General features: G+C 48.8%; 1 protein-coding gene and 1 long non-coding RNA gene across 3 annotated transcripts in view; one reads left to right on the top strand and one right to left on the bottom strand.

Annotated features, from left to right (window-relative positions):
- Positions 1 to 3,836: 3,836 nt before the first annotated feature.
- On the top strand, positions 3,837 to 19,610 carry LOC103912588. Of its 2 annotated transcripts, none has more exons than XR_663380.1 (2): positions 3,837 to 4,012; positions 19,045 to 19,610. It is a non-coding gene; the product is annotated as an uncharacterized LOC103912588 (long non-coding RNA). The 2 variants fall into 2 exon arrangements; XR_663379.1 differs by lacking the exon at positions 3,837 to 4,012 and adding an exon at positions 17,161 to 17,247.
- Positions 17,238 to 23,443, bottom strand: part of LOC103912589 (chromosome unknown open reading frame, human CXorf36) — a 17,235-nt gene continuing 11,029 nt past the window's right edge. The window contains exons 3-5 of the mRNA XM_009318882.1: positions 22,093 to 22,271; positions 20,006 to 20,294; positions 17,238 to 18,842 (exon numbers count right to left, since the gene is read on the bottom strand). Of these exons, the coding sequence (XP_009317157.1) occupies positions 18,502 to 18,842; positions 20,006 to 20,294; positions 22,093 to 22,271 (809 nt within the window). The 3' untranslated portion in view covers positions 17,238 to 18,501. The remainder of the gene's footprint in view (positions 18,843 to 20,005; positions 20,295 to 22,092; positions 22,272 to 23,443) is intronic.

The raw sequence follows: 23,443 nt of genomic DNA, 5'->3' as shown, positions 1-23,443 counted from the left end.
GCGGGAGTCCTAAGCTGGATGGAGGGGACTAACTGGCTTTCCAAGGAACCTCAGCCTTGGGGCCCTTGAGCTCCACAGCTGAGCCGTACTGCAAGTGACTCATGATTTGCTTGTGGCTACAAATTATTCTGGCAGGCAAATTAAAGATGGAAGTGTAAAAGGATGAAAATGGCCGAAGATGTCGCATTTATTGCAAGAATTTTTGAAAGGTACAGACTAATAGAAAAAAGGCATTAGTAGGGGATAGATAAAACCAGAGATACAAATGGGTGTTTAAAAAAGAAAGTAAAAAGTTGAATTGAAGATAAAAGGGAATTAGAAATAAATAGCAACATTTGCTACTGAACTGTGGATCTGAGAACTGTCCTGGAGGAGCGTGACAACAAAGGGATCCCATAAATGGGGAGAAGGAATAGTCACGTGTTTCTGAGCTTCATTTAAGTTCCTCTGTAAATACATTATATTCAACAGAGCATTTGATTTTTAAGCTTTCCTTCAGGTACATAATCTTGGGAGCAGCATCTCTGCTTTTTTTGGAGAAGTGAAGTCCTACCAGTGGTTACATTTTAGAAGTAGCGATGTTGGAGGCTAAAAAAGTAAGAAACATTTAAGAGAAAGGTCACTAGAAAGCGAGAAGAGAGAAAATTCCCAAAACTTCCTGAATTTATATGGCAGATAACTTGTTGGTCCTAAAGACAAAAGTATCCTGAATCCGCACCTTCCTAGTTGGAGGAAGGACTTTCAAAGTAGTATTAAAATGACGTTGCTTCGCTTAAATGAACACTGCTTGGCTTAGTTCAGCATGGTACAGCAGATCCTGGAACAAAGGTGGGCAAGGACTGGGGACTCCACAGTTGGTGATATCCTGGTCACAAAGACATTGATTGGTTAGGAGATGGAAGATGCAAGGATTCAACTGAGATGATAGGGAGGAGGGTGCTCATCCTTGGTCGCTGCCCCGATCCTGGGAAGGGGCTCAAGCAAAAATTTCATTTGGCGTAGAGGGCTAGGGAGAGGGCTTTTCACCCTGAGCTTCCTTAGGTCAGAGCCATTTTGTCTGGATCTACAGCGGAGAGTCATGGCCCAGTGATTCAGTGGCTGAGGTGGGGCTGACGGGTAAGGCTGGTAGGGAAGCTTCATCTTCCACGGCTGCTTTAGCCAGTGTGGGAACCAGGCAGAGGAAGCACTCCAGCTGGGAGATCAGTGATGGAGCGTAGGGAAAAGGCTGATGAGGGTGACTGTTTACCTCTGGGGCAGGTCAAAGCCAACCAGTATTGACTGCTTCCGTTGCGACGATGCTGACAGCAGAGGAAGGAGGGATGCAGGTGATGCCTAGACAAGTTCAAGCTGAAGCTCAAGTTCAAGCAAGCTCGGTGCAGGGCTGCTACCTGCAGGGCCCTGTGGAGGAAGGCGCGGGATGCCAGGGAGGAGGCTGCTAGCAGGGCAGCAATGTGGGCACGGGGCCCGCCAGGCCCCAGGGCAGCCTCCTTCCAGGAAAATAATGGCATTCCTCTAAAAAGGCAGGAGAGCGGGACATACTGGGTAATTGGGAAGAAGGTCAGAGGGGAGGAGGAGATGACAGATTTCCTTGTCTGTTTGAGCTACATGCAAAGCTGAAGAAAATGGCAGGTGGACGGGGAGAGCAGCCTCCGCGCTGCCCCTGGAGCAGAGCCTATGCTGTGGGAGGTTACGTGGGGTGGGGTGCAGCGTAGCTGCCTGCCTAGGCTAGGAACGTGGGGGACAACCCCTGAGCCCCACAGGCGTTGTCACCCTGGGTCTGGGGTGGAGCCCACGGGCTGGAAGAACTTGAGTGGATTTTAGCAGCCTTGCTCTGGAGGAGTGGTGCTCGGCCCTGTCCCAGCAGGCTGGGCTCTCCTACCGCTTGCTGCAGCAGTGTTGGTGATAAGGGGGGAGGGGGAGGGATTGTTAAGAGGTGAGCACCCATTAAAAGATTCAAAAGATGAGGTACGGGTGAGGTGCGTGTATCCTTATTTACTTTGGGAAGCCATAAAAACATACTGGAGGGATGGAAGAAGGGAAAAGGCACCTCATAGTGACAACAGGAGGGCGGGCTCAGCTTCCAGCTTCACCACTTGGGCAGTAATGTCAGCGTTTTACAGGACGCTGCCGGCCGCCCCCGCCCCCCGTTGCCATGGGCCTTGTTACAGCATTAAAATACAATTGCTGCTGCCCCTGCCTGGGGAGCGGCGGGGCGTTGGCTATATGCAGCAGCTGGGAACACACGTATGGAGGGTGGAGGTGGGATGGAAATGGATTTGTCATTAGAGCCTACTGCCTCCCTCCTGTCCTGTCTCTGAGCTCCTGAAGGGCGATGGTTCCTCTCTTGCAGAAGGCAGCATGCTCTGGTTCCTAGCAGGATGGAGCACCGCCCTCAAATGACGCATCCCACATTTTTTTCTGATAGGAGGTGTTTTCAGGCCTGGTTTAAATGTGCGCTGTTGCCCAGGATATAGGGAGTGATACGTGGTTTGGGACTGAAGCTGGTAAAAAGGGAGACCAAGCCAGAACGGGCACAGGAGAGAGCAATTTAAAAGTAGCAAAGCCCAGGCAATGACTAATTGATGGACTGATGGTTAAACGAACGGGCTAAAGCACTAACTCCTTTACTTCATAGAGCTGGGAGATGCTTGAAGGAATCCCACCCACAGCCAAGGCGTACAGCTGAGCCATTGCCAGAGTCCATGGGAACATCGAAACGTGGTATGAAAGAGTTGGCTGTAAAGTACATGCAAAAACTTAAAATCATTGAAAGGGGCAGAAAGGACACCAGAAGAGAAGACTGAGAGAAGAATTAGTGTAAGATGTGTCGTGACATGTGGCTGGGCTATCATTTATAAGAGCCTTCTGGACGCAGAGAAAGATGAACAGGAATAAAGAATATTTTCAGCCCTTTCCTCCTCTGTTTTTCAGCACCAAACCAGTGGGAAACTGAGTCGTCCTTTGAGGAAACTGGACTTTTCTTCTGGCAATGGTCAGGCATCTTTAGCTTTCAATGCTATATGCAAAGTGCAACGTGCAGTTCACGTCCTGGCTGCTGCTGGAGTTTTAATCTGTTCAATTTTAAGATACAGAAAGTTTAGGATTTTGAGGGTTTTTTTTTCCAGTACATTGTTGCCAGCGGGCTGTCCCACAGGCTGGCTGACTTTCGCAGCAGTAACTTGAAGGACTGTTCCAGAGCCTGGAGAAGGCTGAGGGGTGGGCAATGGGTGCAAACAGGGTTTCGTCACCTCCTGTCTGCGGGCAAGTTTCAGGTGTGTGCAAAAATGACCTATTTAAGAACTAAAGTGGACCTCAGCTAGAAGTGCATTTTGGCTAGTGGAGGATAAACAAGCCACCAGGAATAGCCTCACTTGGGCTGTGAAAAAAGCCAAGGAAAACAACTAGCAGCCAGTCACAGTTGCCACAGGGCTTTTTGGGGGGGCACGCAGAGGGGTTTTTTGAGGATGGTAGCACTGGGCAGGGTGTCCAGCACAATGCGAGAAGAGCATCTGCTGCCGTCTGGTTCCAGTAGTCCAAGGCCCCCCTCGAAGGGCAAATGTCTTCATAGCTGAAGGTCTGGAAACATATTCCAGGGGCTCAGGAGATGCTGGCAGGCTCGGGGCAGACTTAAGGCTCTGTATTTATGTGCAGGACCTTGTCTTGCTCATGAGATGTCAGTGTTATCTCTGCTGTCCCGGATTAAATGCTAATGATCTGGGGACGTGTTCATTGCAAACAGGGCAGCTCTGCCAGCTCCTGTGTTGGGCATCAGGAGGAAGGAGGAGCGAGTGGGAGCTGGCTCTGCTGGGCAGTGGAGAGCGAATTACGCTGGCTCTGCCATCTGCCCTGCGCAGCGGCTGCTCGTGTTCCCCGTGGTGTAAGAGCCTTTTAGTAGCACAACAGCAGTTTTCCTCAAGTCCTACTCGTGGAGAGCCCAGGGCAGGGCTGGGCGCTCACCCGCATCCCCTGGGGCTAGATCAGCACGGGGAGGCCAATCAGCGGGAGCTGCAAGGTAAGTTGGAGCAGGTTTAGGTCTGTTGCTCCTTGATACTCTGCCTGGGCTTTTATCTGCTTATGCTTCCTAGGCTGATGCAACCCTGGAAGGGTTGTGACAGCATGCAGGAAGATGAGTTTTCAGGTGGCAAAGTGATCATGGTTACGCTTGAGGAGGTAGAAGTGCCCGGGCAGATCATCTTAGGGATGCTGATACGCAGTCATCAGATAAGGGTACGGATACCCGATACCTGGCTGGCAGATTTAAAAATAAAAAATAAAAAATTGGTTTTAGTGACAGGTTGACTGAGTATAATGTTACCGAGAAATGGAGGTGTGGGCTCAGCCCAGTGGTGTCCCATGGGGGTGCCATCCCAAGCACTCACATGGCATGATGCTAATGTGTTTTGCAGCAAAATACTGCACTATGGCCAAGCACCAGCCTACAGCAGATCGGGGGCTGGTGGACATCTTCGGAGAAAAAGACCTCACCTCCACATGGATTAGGTTTCCTTCATCATTATCCACCACAGCACTCAAATGCAACACGAGATTTTGGGATTCCTAAATATGGATGAGGGAAATTGCTGTGTCTGTGTGTGCTGAACTGTGTTTGTAACCGTGTGGTTGTAAGTAAAGTTGCAGCCTGACATTTAAATCCTGCTTCAGCATCCTTCAGCTTTTACCTGTGTGCCCTGGTCAGGAATTCTACAGGGTTATCTCTGAGATAGATACAGCAGAAAACATTCCCCCTGAAAAAGAAAAGAACAGGGGAAAAACAACACCGGTTTTATGAGAAGTGTCTTAGAGGTGCAAGTATACAATTTTTTAAACGTGGGAAACTAAGAAGAAAAGGAACAAAGCCTAGCAGGGCAAAAGTCTGGGCAGCCAAAAACTTATTTGAACAAGTGCTCAGCGATCCGCCCTCAGTTCTGGTTAACAGAGGAACAATATGTGCATCGGTAGTTGATGATACTTTGAAAAGCCACTTCTTCATCAGCTACAAAGTAAAAAGCAAAGGTGGGATGAGTTTTCCGGCACCGAACAAAATGAGTTGGCAATTATCGTAAGTGCAACTTCAGTTCCTAATTTTCAAAATCAGTGCAAAATGCTGTTTACAGAGCTTGATGGAGCCTTTAGCAGTTATTGCTGTGTTATGAAGAGTACATGGATAATGCTGTCTGTGGCTTATTTACACAATTACAAGATGGGAGAACATAAGACAGCGTTTGAAAGAAGCGTTGCTGTGTTTGAATAGGTATTTGATTGCCCCACGTGCAGCAGGGGCTGGCTATTTCAGCGCTGCCTGGTGTTTCTCCAGCCCGCCGGTCCCACTGGCACCTGCTGGGTAAGAGCCCAAGGGCCTGCCAGCACAACCCACTGCTCCCTTCCCTCTGGGCTGTAGCTACGAGATGTTTTGGGCGTGATGCTGGACAATACTAAGCTGCGCATTAATGTGGAGACAGCACTAGAAAAATCAATTTGGCCTTCAGCATGGAAATGTTCCCAGCCCCTGAGCTCCAGCGAAGGCCCGTCCCCTCCCCACCACCTCCTCTTTCTCAGCAGTTCACCCTGGGGGTGCGGGGGGTAGGGAGGCAGCCGCAGCGGAGGTGCTGGCTGCCAAAGGAGGGTGCTGGGGCAGCTCGGCACCTTCTCCCCTTGCTGCTCGCCACCGGCTGGGCTGCACCGCCCGGGCTCCCCTTCGCGCTGTGCCGTAGGGCACTGCCAGGCAAACGGGGAACATGGAGACCCGCGAGGGAAAACACCAAATTCTGCTGAGAAAGGGTCTTGGGAAGGGATAAGGAGGTTCGTGCTGGCGGATTTTGGCACCTGGAGGGAAGATAGAGGGGTGGAGCCTTTTGCTTCAGTTTCCTTTCCTCCTTGCCAGTGATAACCTGCGTTGAGCATTTCTGCCTTCAGAGCAAACCCCCAGGGAGCTCATGCGCTGCACAGGTGGTGGATACAGGGCAGGGATGGATATCCAGGGGTGGATATATGAGTTAAGAAAGCAGGTTTTCTCTGTCTGGGGAGAAGGGAAGAGCATTTCTTCTCATTTTCCAGAAGCTGGGTGGTGTCTCTGCTTTCAAAAACTTGAAAACACAGAAGGAAACCTTACAGAGAGGGAGAGCTGCTCGCTGCTCTGTGTCTTTTTTTGCACCTCCTTCCTTGTCCGGTTACTTTGGCAAGCTATCAATCTGCCATGGAAGAAACCCTCTTTCTCTCTCTTTTGGCAAATTTTTTTGCTTCTCGAATGTCTGGTATGCTTTATGTCCTAATTTCGGTGCTTTTTAGTGGTTGGGCTCATCTCTCTTCTCAAAATATACATCACCTTCTCTTAACATTTATCTCCATGCTGTCACTGCCAAGCACCCTTAATGTAGCCGTTCTTTGCATTGACACGCTCGTTGTGTCTCAGCCATGCTCATCACCTTCTCTCAGTGTATTTAATGCTCAAAGGGGAGCAAGAATTTCGGTTTGAGGAGCAGGTTGGCATTAGGAGAAACTTCCAGGCCAGAGGATATGATAAAGAGATTAGCTCAATACTGTACATAGATCTGTGCCTGTCACTGACAATGGCAAATCCACCGGGATACAAGAAAAATAGTTCTTTTTAAAATAGGCATTTATTTGTCTTGTTGCAAGGTGACTCATTTGCTTGGGCTGTCTGAGAAAGCATTAAGTGTCTTAAAGTTTTAAAGATTGTGAAGGCTTAATGTCCCTTCAACGGTCCTCCACCTTAGTCTCCATTACTGAAATGCTGTTTTAAATGTCGGTTTAACTTGAATTACTCTGTGATTCTTTATTTGGTTTTCTTCGGTTTGCTTCTTGTCATGCTAAAATGCTCTGACTAGAGACATCGCTTCCCTGCCGCATGGGTCACATCTTTCCCTCCCCTGCCTCCATCCTTTACTCCCTCCATCCCTTTACCATCCTTTACTTGGATATTGACCTGAAAATCTATACTCTTCATCCTCACTTCTTCAGCTGGAGCTGTATGGTTTTTGAAGACGTGTGCGCAGTCGCATTTCCCCCTCTCTGCTACAGCCTGCACATCTGGCCCCATGGGAGGCTGCTGCCGGCCCACGCCAGGCTGGGCTTCGTGCTCCCTGGCACTGCGCTCCTCCACCCAGGGTGTCCTCCCCATAGCAGAGAGTGTCTCACTCCTCTTGCTGATCACCTCTGGGTGCTCCTGACCTGCTCCCCTGTGTCTTGGCTTGGTTTTAGGTGGTTTCACATAGCAAGTCTTTCAGCTGGGAAATGCCTGAAGTTGTGATGTGCGGTGTCAATTTAACGATGTGCAGTTGACGTGTCGCGATGGACTCTTGAGCTCAGCAGGCAGGGGCATCTCCCGCTTCCAGGGGGCTTGGGAAAGGGCCGTGGGACAGGAGCTTTGCTGGAAGGGACGTTATTTTATTATGGCCTTTTCCCCTGAGGTCTGCAGTGGTTATCAGGTCAGTAGCGGAAGAAAATTGTGATCCAATTAATAGGAAACAGACTAGAAAGAGTTGGGCTGCATTTGCATTTTTTTGTGGTTTCTGCCCCCTGTAATGTATTTGCTGTATCTGTTTGGATGGCAAGCTCCCCCTGAGCAGAGTTTATCTCATCTGGCATGGGGTGTTACTGGCAGAAGCACAGCACCTCAGGCCACGAGGTCCTCTCTCCCGCCTCCGTCCCCCGGGTGGTGTGCTGCCGCGGGGGGGGGGGGGGGGGGGGCATGTCAGGGTCATATAAACAACCACTGAGCAGAAAGCACTCGAGAAAAGGGGGTCAGAAAAAAATAGAGTGAGAGAAGAAAGCATGGGCAAGGTGGGAAATATAAAGAGAGAGGAGAGAGTGGGGGTGGTTTTCTTTTAACATTTTCAATGATGTGGCCAGGCCACACTCCCTTAGTTAAATTGGAATTGGAGGACCCAGTGGTTTGGGTGATAATGACCTTTCCCTAATTCTTCTCTTCGCAATCCGCTTTTGTCTCCTCCAGCGTGCACCCAGAGGAAGTTTTTCCCTTGGCCCCTCTCCAGCGACGGCGACTTCTAGGAAACAGTTTCTCTTCCCTCTTCCAAGCTGCCAAAGCGGCCCAGATCTCAGCGATGCCCGCGCAGAGCTCCTCTGCAGCCGGGCCCCTGGGGAAGAGCAGTGACCTGGCAGCTGGGGCCGGTGGCAATGGGGACATCCCCAGGGAGCAAACAGGGTGATGGCTATGCTTCATCTCAGGGTGGGGAAAGGTGTCCTCCTCCCCGGGTGCTTGCCCCCGGCCAGAGCCGGGGGAGCACCACTGGGTGCTCACCGAAGTCCTCTTTTGTTTCAGTTCAGAAAACACAAAGGTCTCTGTTTCTGGACTGAGCGATTGCCCCTTAGCAAGGAGGCTGGGGTCTCTGCGGTCCTCCTGGAGAAATGACTCGACCTCAGCAAACATAAGGGAGCGAGGATGGTTAGAAGAAAAAGCAGCCTTACAGCCACAGATGAAGCTGGTTTGGGTAAGACATCAAGAGAGCACGATCGTGGTAGTTAATCTCTCAAAAAACCCAAGAAGAACATGAGGAGACAGGAGGAGGGACAGGTTCCTGAGCTACAAGGCTTCAACTGGGAGGAAAGCAAGTTCTCTGAGCCCAAGGTTTCCAAACCCTAAAAAGCAAACAAACATCAGATTAACTCTCTTGGACCATTTTGAATCTATCAGAGGAGAGAAACTTGTATTAATCCACATACAGCCACTGAAAGCTGTTTCAGATATCTCTTGAGGGTTCCTGCCCTCTAAAATTAAACCGGATTCATTTTTGCCTGACGACTTCCTTTTGATTATGACGAAGGTTTGTTCTGAAGGAACATTTCCAGGCATGCAAAGTGGCTAGGCTGGCAAACAAGCATTTTAATAGGTCTGGGATCTCAAAGCTCCCATGTGCCATTACGCAGTGCTCTCTCCTTCCCACTCACAACACTGATGTTAAGATGGTTTCTCTGGATCAGGATAAGCTTATTTCCTTCAAGTTGTTGTTTTTTTTGTTTCCTCCAAAAGGAGATATCAGTGGAAAATTAGGGTGTTTCCTTGAGAAGACAGTGAGTCATTAGTTGCTACGTTGCAATAGCTTTATTCATAAATATTGTTAAATTCTTCACATCTTTAATTTTATGGACATCACAAAGCTAAAGACTCCTTTTCCACTGAGGAAGATGTTTCCTCGGTCATCAGAAGTGTGTGCCCGGCCACGAACTGCTGCTCCGCTCCTGTTTTTCTCCCGATGATAAACGTCTGCCTTGAACGGGGTCATATCCACCCTGTATGTCCCCTGCCTTGGCAGCAAATAACTGAGCAGGGTTCCTCACTCGCACCCCCTGGGTAATGTTTCCATCAGACCCGTTATGTGCCACCTTTCCTACAGAGCAGCAGCAAAGTCTTAGTCGAGGCAAGGTGCATGGCCTCCCACCCTCCCCAGGCTTCTTACCCTGACAAATGGGCAGACTGGGGTCAGTTTTACCTGATTTTGCTCTTAACAGATTCGCTTAAGTTACTACTATTTCTTCTTTGAGACACCGCCTGTGAATATAATTGGAAAATACTGATTTCTTTGTTGCTTGGGCCTCCTTGCGCTGAGATTGCGTGCTGGCCGCAGCAGCTCTTCTGGCAGGCTTTCTGCTTCTGATGTGTTTGAGAAAGGGTTTATTGTCAGCCTCCACGCTGTTAGCAAGTAGCTCCTTGGATTTGTCTTCTGGGGCTGCCTTGTTGTAGTCTTGCACCTAATTACCTGGGGTATGTGTGTATTTTTTTTATTTATTGTTGGTACACATTTACTCTGAGCCTCTAATGTGGTGCCTTTAAAAAGATCCCACTGTTGCAGGGCTCTTCAAGGAAAACTTGGGCAGACATCACAGCAGATCAGGCTTTCCTGTTGGGCTCCATATATGGCTTAGAAAGTTAAGTCATGAAGCAGCTCACAGCTGTCCTTGCAACCTGCAAACCCGGCCTCGACAAACCTCCCTCTGGATGAGTTCACTTGTCTGCCATGTAGCATCCCTCCATCCTCGTCCGGCAGCAGGAGGTGCTTTAGGGGGCTTTGCCCCCACGTGCTCCAGAAGAAGCTGGCCGGTATCTCAGAGCAGGAATAGGTGTGCTCACAGATCCAGGTCTGCAGCAGGGAAAAGAGGGACTTCGTAGTAACAGCTTTTCCAGTAATTCTTAATTTTTGCCTCTGTAGTACTGAGAGTTCTCTGTCCTCTAGTTCAGTCTGTGTTTCTGTCAAATTTATGAACGACCCTTCTCATAAATCCCCTGAACAGAGACGTCCCTGGGGATGAGTCTTTTGAAGACTCTGGTCCAGGTAGAAAAGTCCTGGTTGTTTCCACGGCTTTTGGCATTTTATACTACCTCCTTGATTTGCCAGTGCTGAGGGGTTAGACTTTTTTTTAGGTAAATATATATATATTTTTGGTGGAACCTCAAGGTCGTATTTGTACTTTTGTCCTCCATTCAGAAGCTACTCTTTTCTGCCTTCCTTCCCTGGTAACTTTATATTGCTGTACATACAATCCTTCAGTCATGCAAAAGCTGTATTTTTAGAAAGCTCTGCTTGGCTCCTACCTAGGGGCGTGCAACCATAAAGTTCAGCACTGCCTGGCCGGCCCTTCCCTGCTCTCGCTGCAGCCAGACCTTCACTCTCGTTAGGTGAAACACTCGGTCAGTCGGTAACCCCAACACTACTCTTGGAAAAAAAAGTCAAACAGCTTAACTTTGGAGAGCCTTTCTCAAAGCGCGTTGACAAAGCAAGTCAATAGCTGTTTGTTAGGTTTTCTGGTCATTTTGCTCACAGAGTTCAACAGAAGTTGAAGCTTCCTACACATCTTTTTTCGTTCACACTTTTGTAGACACAAAGAGAAACCCCTGTCAACATTTGTCCCCGGACAACGCAGCCATTAGACGGAAAGCCCCTGAGCACCGGGCATCACTTGCTCACCAGGCAGCTGCTGCGGTCCTTTGGCACGTGGGAGGTTTAATCCCACGCAGCCTTCATGTGGCAAAGGCACCTGGCGGGGTGCCCCTCTCCACAGGGGGGACAGGCAGAGCAGGCAGCGCCACGAGTGGAGAAGGGAGAGGATAAATAATTCATTTCCTGAAACCTGGACAACTGTTCCCATCCCTTGCCCACTTGCTGAAGGGATTTCCGTTTTCAAACACCAGTGGTGATGACTCCCTTCAGGGACGTCTGAAGTAGTGACGAGTGCCCTGACTGGGAAAAGAGATGTTTAATCCCAACACTTTCCCCCAGCAGCGTCATTCTTCCACTGTCTTTCTCCTCCTGTCCTTCAGCAGTACCTGAACTGTACACAAATCCCTGCTTTGTTTCGCTAGTAGAAATAGTGCAAACATATAAGGGCACTTTCTTTTCTCTATGTCCAGCTTGAGGTGGTGGAAGAAAAAATGAGTAAATGTTTACAGCTGCTCCAGCCAGAGCGGAGTGAAAACCCAAAGGTGAACTTCTCTCTTGCTCTCCCTGTATCAAGATTATGAACAGAGGGAGGTTTTTGTCCCTGTGAAAAGTCTGCCATTATTCCTAGTGACTTGATTATTTTTTCAGAGCAAGAAAAAAACCACTATTTTAAGACATCACTAGAGGAATGAATTTGACAAGCCTTTATCCAACTGAATGTTTAAATTTTGAAAGGAAGAAAAAAATCAGCATGACTGACAAGGTCCTTTTAAAACACATAATATGCTGAACCTTACATGACACTTCTGTGGGTGTTAGTCTAAAAAGCTATCTTTACATGCAATGTAGCAAATGAACTGTGTAAGGCAGGGGTTGTAGCTATATGCATCGTTGCTAAGTAGTACTACAGGATTGTAAAACCTGACAAACTTGTTCTCTTACAGCTCCATGTCCCCAGGGAAGAGGCTGTGTATTCTTGTTCTTTAAACACCTGAAAAGTTTGTTTTGGACTAACTATTGCCATTTATACTCTACGTTGGAGGCAGTTGACCCTTAAAGAGGTGAGGGACTTGAACTTCGAGAGGTGCTACGTGGGGAGCCAGTAGAGGTGAAGGATGACCTCTGGCTCTCAACAGGAGCTCATCGTCCTTTTCCCGTTGAGGAAGCGTTTGCCTGATCATTCCCCTCAAAGGTTAGGAGAGGGCTGGGGGTTGTGTGGCCAGCCCCATCCCAGCTTGCTGGTAGGGAGAGGTGAGAAACCCAGTGGTGGGATTTTGATGGCCCTTAGGGCAGGAGTGAGGAGTGCCATCAGCAGTGGGGGCTACTTTACAGGGCAGGCAGCATCCTTCAGCTCCAACTGGAGACCTGTAGAGAACGGGAAACTTCCTCTCGTTGCTCCAGAAGAGCAAAAATGTAAAATCCAGCAAGTAAAACTATGCCAGAAACACAGTGTTTCTTTTTTCAGGGAGAAAATTGGCTTACTGCTGCTGCCCCATCCCTTCTGGTGGTTTATGCACAGATGGGTAGCCCTACTATTTTATTCTCTGGATTCAGCCACCAAACAGTCACCTCTAACCTCTTCTCTTTTAGGAGGTCTTGTCTCCATGCGAGGCGTGTGGACAGCAGTTTTAAGGGCTGACAGCTCATCACACATGATAGAGATGATAACTGAGGCGAAGGGGTCTGGCCACCTCAATGTCCCCCCCCTTCTACAGGGAAGGATCTCCAGCAGTCTCAGGGCCAGCCTCCTGCCCAGTTCGGTGCCATGTGCAGCCATGTTGCTCTTGCTTCAAGTGTCCCAATGTTGTCCCACAAACGGGGTCCGGTACCCGGTGTGCAATAAGCCCATCTTACGCACAGAGCCGAGATATTTATTTAGTCCATGTTTGTGCAAAGACAGGTGCTAGGTGGTAATTCCACAAAGCTAGCACACCCCACAAAAGAACTACAGCGTATTTATATTGTTACATGATTAGCGAAAGCCTGCCTAAATTCATGCTCACTGGTTAGTTATGTTCAAATTAGCCTCGCTTGCTATGTAAATTAGCACGCATGATCCTTGCAGGTGTGGGGGGGCAAGTCTTTCCAGTCTTGAATTGAGTCGGTGGTTGCGATCTCCCCCTGCCGCCTTTACCTTTCCCGCAGTTACCACAGTTTCTTGCTGACTTCTCGGTTTTTTTGGCAATCATCTAGCCTCCGATGCCTTCTAGGGCAGGATGTTCCCCTTCTATCAGTCTTCTAGTTCTTCTTCAAGGGCACAGTCATCGTAAGACATGCATTGTTTATACAAGGTAATCAGGCTAGAAAAATGAAGACTACAGTCTAGGATAGGTATTAACCTAAACATATGGCTACACCAATGGTGGAGGCCCTGCAGCTCCTATATCCATTTCTATGCTATTCTTACTGCGGCCCATGTAGGCCACTACCACATAAGCTCACATTCCTGTCCGCCACTGAAATGCAGAACAGCTTATTCCCATCCCTTTATTGCTTTTTTTTTATTGTTTGAAGATGTTTATCAAGTGTCCCTCCCTAGCTTTCCATCTATCTTTTCCTCTCTCTTCACTTTTTCTGGACCTCTGGGTCATCCTCTGGCCCTTCCTTGGGGGTCTCTTGTCAGTTGTTCAAGTCTTCCTCGAGGAGCAGTGCTAAAAACCCACCACCAACCTCCAGCTGAGACCATCCCCGTGCAGAGGAGAGCAGATGAGTCTGGCCGTTTTTTCTAACCCATAAGAAAGAAACTGTGCACGCCTCCCGCAACCCTCCAATGGACTTGCCATGAGTAGCTGTCTTAATTTTATTTTCCTTTCCCTGAAATTCATGTTTGTCTGTTTTTAATTTCAGGATGGCTACCAAGCTCCTTTCAGCACTGAATTAGAGAAATGTAGGATACAGTAGCAGCTAGACTCCCCTATTAATCAAATTAATGTGTCTTGGTGAACCAATTCAGAATACTGTGGTGCTGGCTCTTGTGATTTCGTAACATCTCATGACATTCAATATTTTTGTTAAAGCTCTGCTTTCCAGATTCATGTGATAATGGGAGAAGCTGAGGTTTCACTTAGGCAGAATTAGCAATAAAGTATCTAGAGCACCTGGCTGTAGGGAGTAATTGGCAAATGGGACCCAAGTGCATCCTAAAGCCTCAGAAAACCAAAAGCCAAATAAAAAGCACCTGCAAACAACTGTTGTTGGCTGACCTTGCTGGAAAGATGCTTGCAATAAATGTGCTTCTCTGGCTGCTCCTGTGGTCAGGAGCTGTTGAACGCCAATCCCAAGTTCTCCGAAGTGCTGTGATATTTTCTGGATAGCCCCCTGTGGGAAGCTGGGAGGGGGGTGGGAGACGAGATGCAAAGTGAGGCAAGAAATTATCACCCACAAAAGCTATGGAATGGGAAACCTGGGCCTCCAACCCCCCAGGACCAATTGTAACGAAAGTGCCCCCTGCTAAAAGGCTTTGGGGTGCTCTGCGTGCTACCAGATACCTCGACTTCAAATACCTGTGTGGGTTTTCCCTGCAATACCCAGCGTCCCAGCCAAGGTGCTGGTCAGGAGGTGCCAGGAGGTGTCAGAACAGCCCAGACTCAAGGGGCATAGACAGACCTGTGACGTTTGGGAGCATGAGGCCACTTCAGAGGCTTTGGCTCGGTGCCATTTCCCCTGTGCATCAGCCACGTCTGAGTAAGAGGGTGGCTGAATGAAGACGAGGGTGCAGAGTGAATAGGCACCGGGTGTATTGCTCATGGAGGGGAACCAGTTTTTACCAATTTTCCACTTTCCGTGATGAGGACCTGTTTCAGCCAATGCTGCCAGGGTGCTCTCTCTTCGGTGGGAGGAGTGCATGAAAAATACAATTTAATGCCACTGTTGGCTGCTGTTCCTTCCCAAGGAGCTGCGTGGGGCAGGGAGCAGCGGTGCGAGCACCAGGGACACCTGTGAAGGCGCTGACTGAAGATGATACTTAGAGGAGCAGTGAACTACACTGGGTGAAACCGTGACTGTCGCTTGCTCTGGGCTGCCCATACGCAGTCCCCATCCCCTGAGAAATGACAGTGTTAAAATATGCCGCCAGACAAAATATGGCAGAAAATACAGTTTTACAAACCTCTTGACATGAAAACTTTAAAAATATGTGGGATATGGGGCAGTAAGAGAGACACCCAATAAACAGCTGGACATAAAGGCAGCTGCAAACTACCCACAAATAAAGGAAGCGCTGAGGCTGACTGCGAGACTGGTGGAAGACTACTCCTGCCATCCTTGTCCTGCTGTGGAAACGTTTTAAGTTGTTACCAGGAACAGTTTGCAAAGGCTCACACAAAGCCACTGTCAGAAATAGCTCGAATGCAGAGAGGAAAAAATTGCTTGAGAGTTCTTTTGGGAAGGATTAGGTTTAAAATAATCACCATTTATAAATTAATTTCACATCCTTTTGGAGCTTGGCCTACTAGCATTTCAAGGCTTGACTGGAGCTGGCAGACAGGGTGGGCATGGATTCCAGGGCCTGACTGCCAAGAAAAAGGAAAATATTAAGAGAAAAAATTGGCAATGAAAAAAAAAAAGGCCAGGGAAATATAGGGAAATGAGATTTAGTTTAGGAAAATCATTGTTCTCTGAGCCATGGACTGATTTTATGGCTGGCATATTAGTCACAGTCTTACATGAGTCCGGCTTTTGTAATTGATGTCTGAAGAGAAACTGGTGGAGAACACAGCTCCCAATGCTTTAATAATTTTTAAATCCATGATTCTGTTACTTGTTATTTTTAATCATGGGGGGGGGTTATTTAAATTCATATCAGTCTATTGAAAGCAGTGGGGAGACTCCTCTCAGCTTCAACAACTTTGAATCAAGCTGTGTAAAAATAGATGCCACATGCCTCAAGACTTCTGCTGCAGTCTTGCCAACTGAGTCCAAGCAGCAAAGTAAGACCACGACTCTTCTGTTTCTTACACCCAGCATTTTAGGGTCACGAGTAATTGGGGCCCAGCCGAAGCCCGTGTGACACCTCTCAGTGCTTTCGCCCAATGCTGGATTAGACCTGAGCGATCTGGGCTTGCTCCTGCTGTTCTCTGCGGCGCCGAGCACATGCCTTCCCTCTGCATTTCCCTGGGCTGGTTTAATAGCAGAGAGATGCTCTATTGCCCAGGAGACATTTTGCACAGTAGACGAACGGCTCCTTTCCAAAAGAAAAATGTGCACGGTGAAAATAAAAATGCCCGGGACATAAAAACGGGAGAGGAGTGAACCCAGGGTGGAGCCCTGTTGCAAGGGCTGCTCCTCCTTTCAGTGCAAGTCAAGCCACTGGTAAACTGGAAAGCACTGTAACAGACGCCAGCCTGAGTCACGGAGCAACTGCAAAGGCCTCTCCGCAGACCACGGCTTGGAAATCGTCTCTGCTGAGGCATGGCTGGACCAGGCCAGTTCTTCATCTTAGCACTTTTCGGGCATTTTGCGGTGTGCGTTTTTAGTTACGACTGCCTGAAGAAGGCTGCCCTCCAGCACTGAGAGGGTGCTGGCAGCTTGCAGCCCAGGGTGGGCAGCACCTCACCGCTGACCCTAGCGAGAGCGGTGGTGAAGCGGGAGCGAGGCGGCCGACATCCAGCACTGCGGGGGGAGGCCTCGCTGGAGGGGAGGGCCCGGGGCTAACGCCCAGCTATCAGGTAAAATCAGAGACCGAGAGATGGGAGATGCAGACGCATTCAAGAAAAACTGTTGAAAACAGATTGTTAGTCAGCCTTATGGATCTCAGCGAAGGACATGTTTTTCCTACTGGAAGAGAGCCATGATGTAGAAATAGACTGAAATAAGAAAGAGGGCTGCAGCCGTAGCTTAGGCTGTATATTTAAACATTTTTGCTGTCAGACCATCTGGGCCTGGAGCTAAATTTACCTACAAATTATTTTCAATGTTTCTACTTCTTGAGAGGTGAAAGGTGCACTTGACACTTTATGCCAGGAGGAAAGATAAAATAAATGTCCTGGGTCAGATTTTCCCAGTGTCAGACCTGTGTGTGGTTTTGGATGCCTAATCTGTCTGCATCTCCTCACTTTAAGCCCAGGCCGGGTGCTCTGCGCACACAGAGCCCCTCCACAGCCAACACAAAATCTTGACTTGCATTCTTGCTCCTCGTAACTCTGCGTTTTTTTCTGCAATGCAAATGCACTCACATATTTTTCTGCCTTTTTTTTTTTGTTACTGACTTTTTTTTTGAACCATGGCTAAAGGAAGACTATGGGGGATCCAGAAAGTCTAGTTTCTGACTCAGCTCAGTCAAATTTGCTCGGTGACTCTCGCGCACCTGGATCCCAGGAGAAAGCCTCAAACTCAGGTGAGGTCTGGCAGTCCCCTAGACATCAGGGAAGGTTTGGTGTGGGCCTCTGATGCCCCACGGGGAGCACACGGGACAGGGACTGGCAGATGCTGGGTGAGAAAGTTGTGTTCTGCAACTCTGCAACTTTTGCAACCTTTCCCCACAAAATGAGGCACCTGCGTCTAGCCTTGGGTTGGCCACTGCTGTGAAAAAAAGAGTCCACCGCCCCAAATTTTAGGTGCCTGAGTCACTCCTTTGGGGACTGGCTTACTGATTCCTCCTTTCAAAGGAAAATGGATGAGGATGGCTGTACCTCTTGCTGGTCAGGACTCCCCAGCTCTTGGAGGGTGCCCCAGCACCTACACTGGAGTATTGAGTGTTCGGCAAGTCTCATCGGACTCAGGGTAAACTAATCTCTCATCCTCTGCCTGTGTTGTTTCTCCTCTTAAGGAAATTTTCCCATTTAAATGGTTTTGTGCAAATGGTTCCTTCAGTTTTCTTTAGAGACAAAAGTGTGAAAGTATCTCTGGACAATCACATCCCAGAGTTGGTGTTTTTCTGGTCTTAAAACAAGAACCTTTATTAGTCTCCAATTACTGCCCGTCAACTTGGGAAAGACTAAAAGTAATTCTATTTGGGGAGTAGAGAAATTAAGTCTCAAGAGACATAGGGCCTTTCAGCTTTTTAATGCAGTTGATTGCGCCTTTCTGTTCTGTGTGCCATAAAAGTAATAAAATTTAAATATTTTATAAAAGTGATCTGTGATGGGTGATGGTACGGAACTGATCTGGTGGTTCAGTTTATCTATGATTTTAAAATCCCCACAAGGAAACTCTTAAATGCTGTTATCCATCCCACATTATGTATATATCATCTCAATCAGAAAGACTTTCTTGGTAATAAAGCTCCTCTATCTAGCTAGTTGTGAGTGCGCTGCCTTCAGACGGTTTCTTTTTAACGGATGGCATGGAGAACTCTTCCAAGGCCAAAATACGTGAATAAGATTTATTAATCCTGTAGCCCCTGTCACTCACGATAATGCTAATAATCCATAAGCCTTACATCATGTCTAACATCCCATGTAGCAAATGCATCTCTGGGAGATGAACAATAAATCCCACGTGCACTCCGCTCCCTTCTCCTCCGCCTTGATGAGGAAGCCCCAGATTTGGTGCAGCTCTTTCCAGCTATCCCGGTTCCTTCTTGCTTCCCGCGCTGGCAGGAGGCTGGCACTGCCCCAGCCCTTCCCAGGGGACCCCTCCTCTGAAGCCATCAGTATTTGTCGCTGTATTTGCAGTCAGGGTAGCGGTAGGCAAAACGGGAATCGCACGACCGCAGGGGTTTCAGGAGCTCTGCCAGCTTTGCAACCGCCTCGTTGACGCCCTGGTCATCGGCGAGGCCACTGGCGCAGTGCTGCAGGAAGCTGTCTATTTTCTCCTGCAGAGGTTGCCGGAATTTCCCCTTCAGGAGCTTAGGCAAAAGCTCTTGACAGACCATGACGAGGCTGTGCTTCTCTCTGATGGAGTTACAGGACACAAATGCAGACTGGCAGTCCACAGTCAAACAGCTAAATATATCTTTATACTCCTGCTGGCCGTCAATCAGCTGGCTCCCTATTAGAGACAATTAAACCAGTTGTTAGAAGCACAGTAGTAAAAGCTTGGATAATCACATATGTCTGTACCTCTGTATTGACATGGGGTTTGTTACTATCTAAAGGATGCGGCTATCTTTCACCACAAAGTACTCTGTGCTGTAGCTGTGTATGGGCCAATTTTCTCACTCCTGAAATACATACATTTTTCTGAATGACAGGGCTCTGCAGAACCGCCTGACAGAGGAAGTGGAGAGGAGTCTGTCGAGTCAAACTGATGCAGAAAAAGCGAGAAGAACTGGAGTACTAACCTAAATTGTGGAGTTCCTACAAAAACTACCACAAATAGCCGAACCCATAATTTTTCCATGTTACCCAAAATCATTAAATTGCAACAACAGCTCATCTAGCTGGAGTCAAGTCAACAGTAATAGCTGTTGGGACAAGAAAAAGAAACCCAGTGGAAAATTCTCTGACAGCTGCTTCTGAATATTTGAGATCTACTCAGCTGAACGCGTGAGCTGAGCAAAGGCCTTTTGAAAATTTGAACATTCAAAATGAAATTGTTGAATTATTGGAGGCATAGTCTTTGACTAGCTCTACTTCCAGGAGTAGACCCATGTAACCTGTGAAAAGTGAATAGTAACTCTTGATTTTATGTAAAAATTACAAAAGGGGGATTTTGTTATTATAATAATGATTATTAGTTAATGTGATAAATGCACCTAAAAAGAGTCTGATTTGACCCAATACTTAAAATAAATCAAGTTATGAAATTTCTACTTGCAAATATTGACATTTGTGTGGCAAAAGTTTTAAAAGGGGTGATTCAGGAAGACTTCAAATGAGAGCGTTCAGCACTGTGCAGGTTGGATGCTGCTGCCACCCACAGAGGGGGCCGGGCCGGACGTAAGCACCCACGGTCGGTTACCAAACCACCGACAGCACAAACAAAACGCCTGTCGCCTTCCCGACTCAGAGCCAGGTTGGCAGGAGCCGCTGATGCTTTTGCTGTCGGTAAACCTCTCCGCGGACTTTTCATTATTTAATTTTGCAAGCAATGTTTGGTTGATTAAAAAAAAAATCAGCAGCACAGCCGAGCGTAGCAGGTGAAAGATTTGTTTCCCCTGCCTCGCTGAGCCCTCCTGCAACAGATGCGCGGCCACGGAGCCTGCTGAGTACCTTCCTCCTTGTCGATGATCCCCAGCATGCTGGCATCCCGGATGAACAGATGCCCGTTGCTAAACACGCCGAAGGTGCCAGCGTCCACATGGGTGAAGTAGAAGAAATAGTTGAGGTCGTTGGTGCCCATGGAGCGGAGGACGGCGAGGAGCTGGAGGGCCAGGTCGGCGGCCACCTCGGGGGCTGCGCCGTAGAAGTCACGCAGGGGCCGGGTGCTGGCGCTGACCACCAGCCGCCCGCAGGAGCCCAGGTACCGTGGGAAGGGCCATCCCTCCACGTCGGGGAAGATCTGCCGGGGAGAGTGGGAACGGGGGGATTGCCCCTGCCCTCTGGCCGCTGTGCTCTGCCCCGCTCTGGACCCACCTCCCTCCCGGAGGACTTTCCAGTGCCCTGGCCGGCTTCAAGCAGCAGTGCCGGTGCCGTGTTTTGCTTTCTAAAGCAGCCTGCAACCCTTCCTCACCCCAGCCTGCCCCAGCAGCTGGGGAAAGCACTGCTCCGTCCTGGAGTAGCTATGCTGCTTTTTTTATTTTTTTATTTTTTTTCCTTTTTTTTAATTAAGGAAGAAGAATCTGATATTTCAAGACTTACTTCATGAGGGAGACTAACCGGAAAGTCCGAGATAATAATAGATTTCAAATTCATGAAAATTTTAGCCACGGAAGAGCTAATTTTAGGTGTCTTTATGGAGCCTTTGATGGGTCCCTCATGAGCACTGCATAGCTGAAGTCACGGCTTGGAGGTGAGGTGGGGCTAGAGCAGTTTTCACTCATTTGTAAGAACTGCCTGGCCGTTTTGTAAGAGACTTTGCAGTCTCAGGGACAGAAGTGCTGGGTGTTTGCTACAGTGGGGACACTTGGGCTGGGCTCCCTGCATCACTGCAGCTCGTGCTAGCAGTGCAGTTTTGCAGGTGGAAACCAAACCGCATGACTTCCGAGCCGTGCCAACACAAAGCTTTCTGCCATTTACATTATAACTTGTCTGTCTCCCCAGCGCCCCAGACCCTGCCAAGGCAGGGTTATGAACTCGTTCAGTTTCATGTTTAAGGTTGCTTCTCCCTTCTGCTGTGAAGGCATCTTGGGCACCCACGTAAAATCAAGCCATTCCTCTGCAGCATATTTTTCTCACCTCTTTAAGCTGCATTCCCCTATCTTTACAGTGCTGAGAGCCGCAGCCTCGTGCCCCAGTGAGCCGTGGCCAGGGTGGCTGACTGACCCCCGGGAGACTCCCAGAGCACGAGCACCGTTCCCCCTCCCTGGGACGGGGCAGAGCCCTGTGAGCTGCTGAGGGCAGCAGTGGCCTGGGGCAGGAGATAGATGCTGCCGCTGCCTCTCTTCTTCGTGGAAGCTCAAAGGGTTGCAAGAAACAGCAATGAGGACTAAAGGTGGGGCAGTGGTGGGGATGGGTGAGGATACTGCCTCAGAAACACATGCAAGGAAAGAGAGGAGCCACATGCCAGGCATGCCAGCAGGGGACCAGGGGAGGGGCGTGAGACCTCCCAGCTCTCTGCCTTCAAGCTCAGAGCTCAGTTGTATTTGGGATTCCACCAAACACCTCTGCAAAGCTACACGTTGCTACAGAGAGAGTTACCAGTGGCATGTAAATGGAAGAAACAGCTCTGGCACATGGAGCCTGGGACATCAGTGCTCCCCAAGTCCATGTTCAACTTCAACGCTGCATCTTGGTCCTCCCGTGCTAAAGCATGCTCTTCCTCTTTCATAAATAGGCTGTGATTTTAAGTAATATATTAGCAATGCAAACATAACACTGTGAAGTACTGGGGACGTGTAAAGCCCTGGCTTTCACAGTGCGCCAGTGCAATAACCTGTCTGGTTTCTGATTTATTTAAGGGGCTGGGCATCCGTATCTCTCCACATCTTCACAGGCTGATGCAAGGACCATTGCAGGAGTCTGCCTGACTTCAGCCAGCCAACCCCATAGAAGAAACTCACTTTATGAAGGCTAGGGAGCTTGCCAAAGGGTAGGGCCGGGACTCCTCTGCAGGCAGGGGCTGGTGCACGTCTCATGCGAGGGTTCACTTGCAAGGGGCTGCAGGGTGGCGTTTCAAGCTGGGGCAAAGTGGTACATACCTGTAACAAGATGGGGTGTGAATTCACTGACAGCGTGTACAGGAGGCGCAGTTTGTCCCGGTCAGTGAGGTGGTCCATGTAGATGCTGCCAGCATCTGGCACCTCAGCGTAGCGCCGCACTATCCTGTCCAGGAGACGCTGGGACGGGCAGCGCAGCATTGGGCTAGACAGGCCCTGGTGAGAGGGCAAAACATGACAAAGGTGTTTATTTTCCAGCCTGAGATGTCGCAATGTGCTTGGCTCATGCTGGGGGTACGGGCACCTCTGTACTCTGCCCACTGTGCCTCTGCCCCCTGTGGCACAGCTGCTGGTGGGTACGGGCACACAGGGGGATCTCTACAGCAAAACCCTCCCAGGAAAAAACGCCGCGCCATCCAAAAATGCCTGTTCACAACTCAGGTTTCCAAAACGGCACCCAGTCTTCGCGGCACAGCCGCGGAGGCTGCAAACCCCGTTTCTCCCCGGCTGCGTGGCACCACGTTCGTCCGTGCTGGCGGGCCTCCTCCCTCTGCCTGGATTTCCAGCCCTGGCATCCCGGCTCTCTGGTGGAGGCCTCCCTGTCGTTAAGCCGGTGAGTCACTTGCCTTGTTAAATAATGTCTTCGGATCACTTTGCTATTTGCTTAACCTGTGAGCAGCTTTCTTGGAAAAACTATTTGCTAAGGTCAGTAAACATGCTTTAAAAGTGTAGATACACACTATATGTGGGTACAAGCACAGGATATATTCTCCCTCTGATAAACTTGCGCATTAACTATCAAAACCAAATTTGAATAGCCTGTGCATATTTTTTGTAAATAGCAGCAACAAATAAAGAACTGTTGGGCTAATGGAGTCAACCATTACTGTATTTCACCTTTCAGATTTGGAGGTTTGGCTTGTAAAATTGCACAAGCAGTCTATGGCTGGGATAAATGGCATAGAATTTTCTGCCTTCGTAGTCAAAAGAGACCTTTGTTGTCAGTCTTCCTTAACAGCCAAGGAGAGTGGACGTACAGACAGTTGCCCATAGAGGCACAGAAACGCTGCCCTGCCCTGCCTATGCTGGGGAAGGGAATCAGGTTTTTGCTAAGCTTTTTTCTTCCAAATGATCCGAGGAGCCAAATTTACTCTTTTGGTTTTTCTTTCTAAGTTGATGGCTGGGAGACGTGCTTTGGAGGAAAGGGCACTGGAGCTCACATTGCTCCCTGCCATGCTTCACATTGAGAGCAAAGATTTGACTCAGGATCTCCCCAAGTCATTGGTAACTCTAAGGTAGGTCTCTCTCAGCCCTTCCTGCGTGAGCTGTACACTTGGCATAAAACACTTAATGACCCAGCCATGACAAAAAAAATGAAGAAACAAGGAAAGAA

This window comes from Pygoscelis adeliae, unplaced genomic scaffold, assembly GCF_000699105.1.
Source record: "Pygoscelis adeliae isolate BGI_AS28 unplaced genomic scaffold, ASM69910v1 Scaffold92, whole genome shotgun sequence".
NCBI classification, from domain to species: domain Eukaryota; kingdom Metazoa; phylum Chordata; class Aves; order Sphenisciformes; family Spheniscidae; genus Pygoscelis; species Pygoscelis adeliae.
Note: the sequence above shows the minus strand (reverse complement) of the source record. Positions and strands in the feature narration are given on the sequence as shown.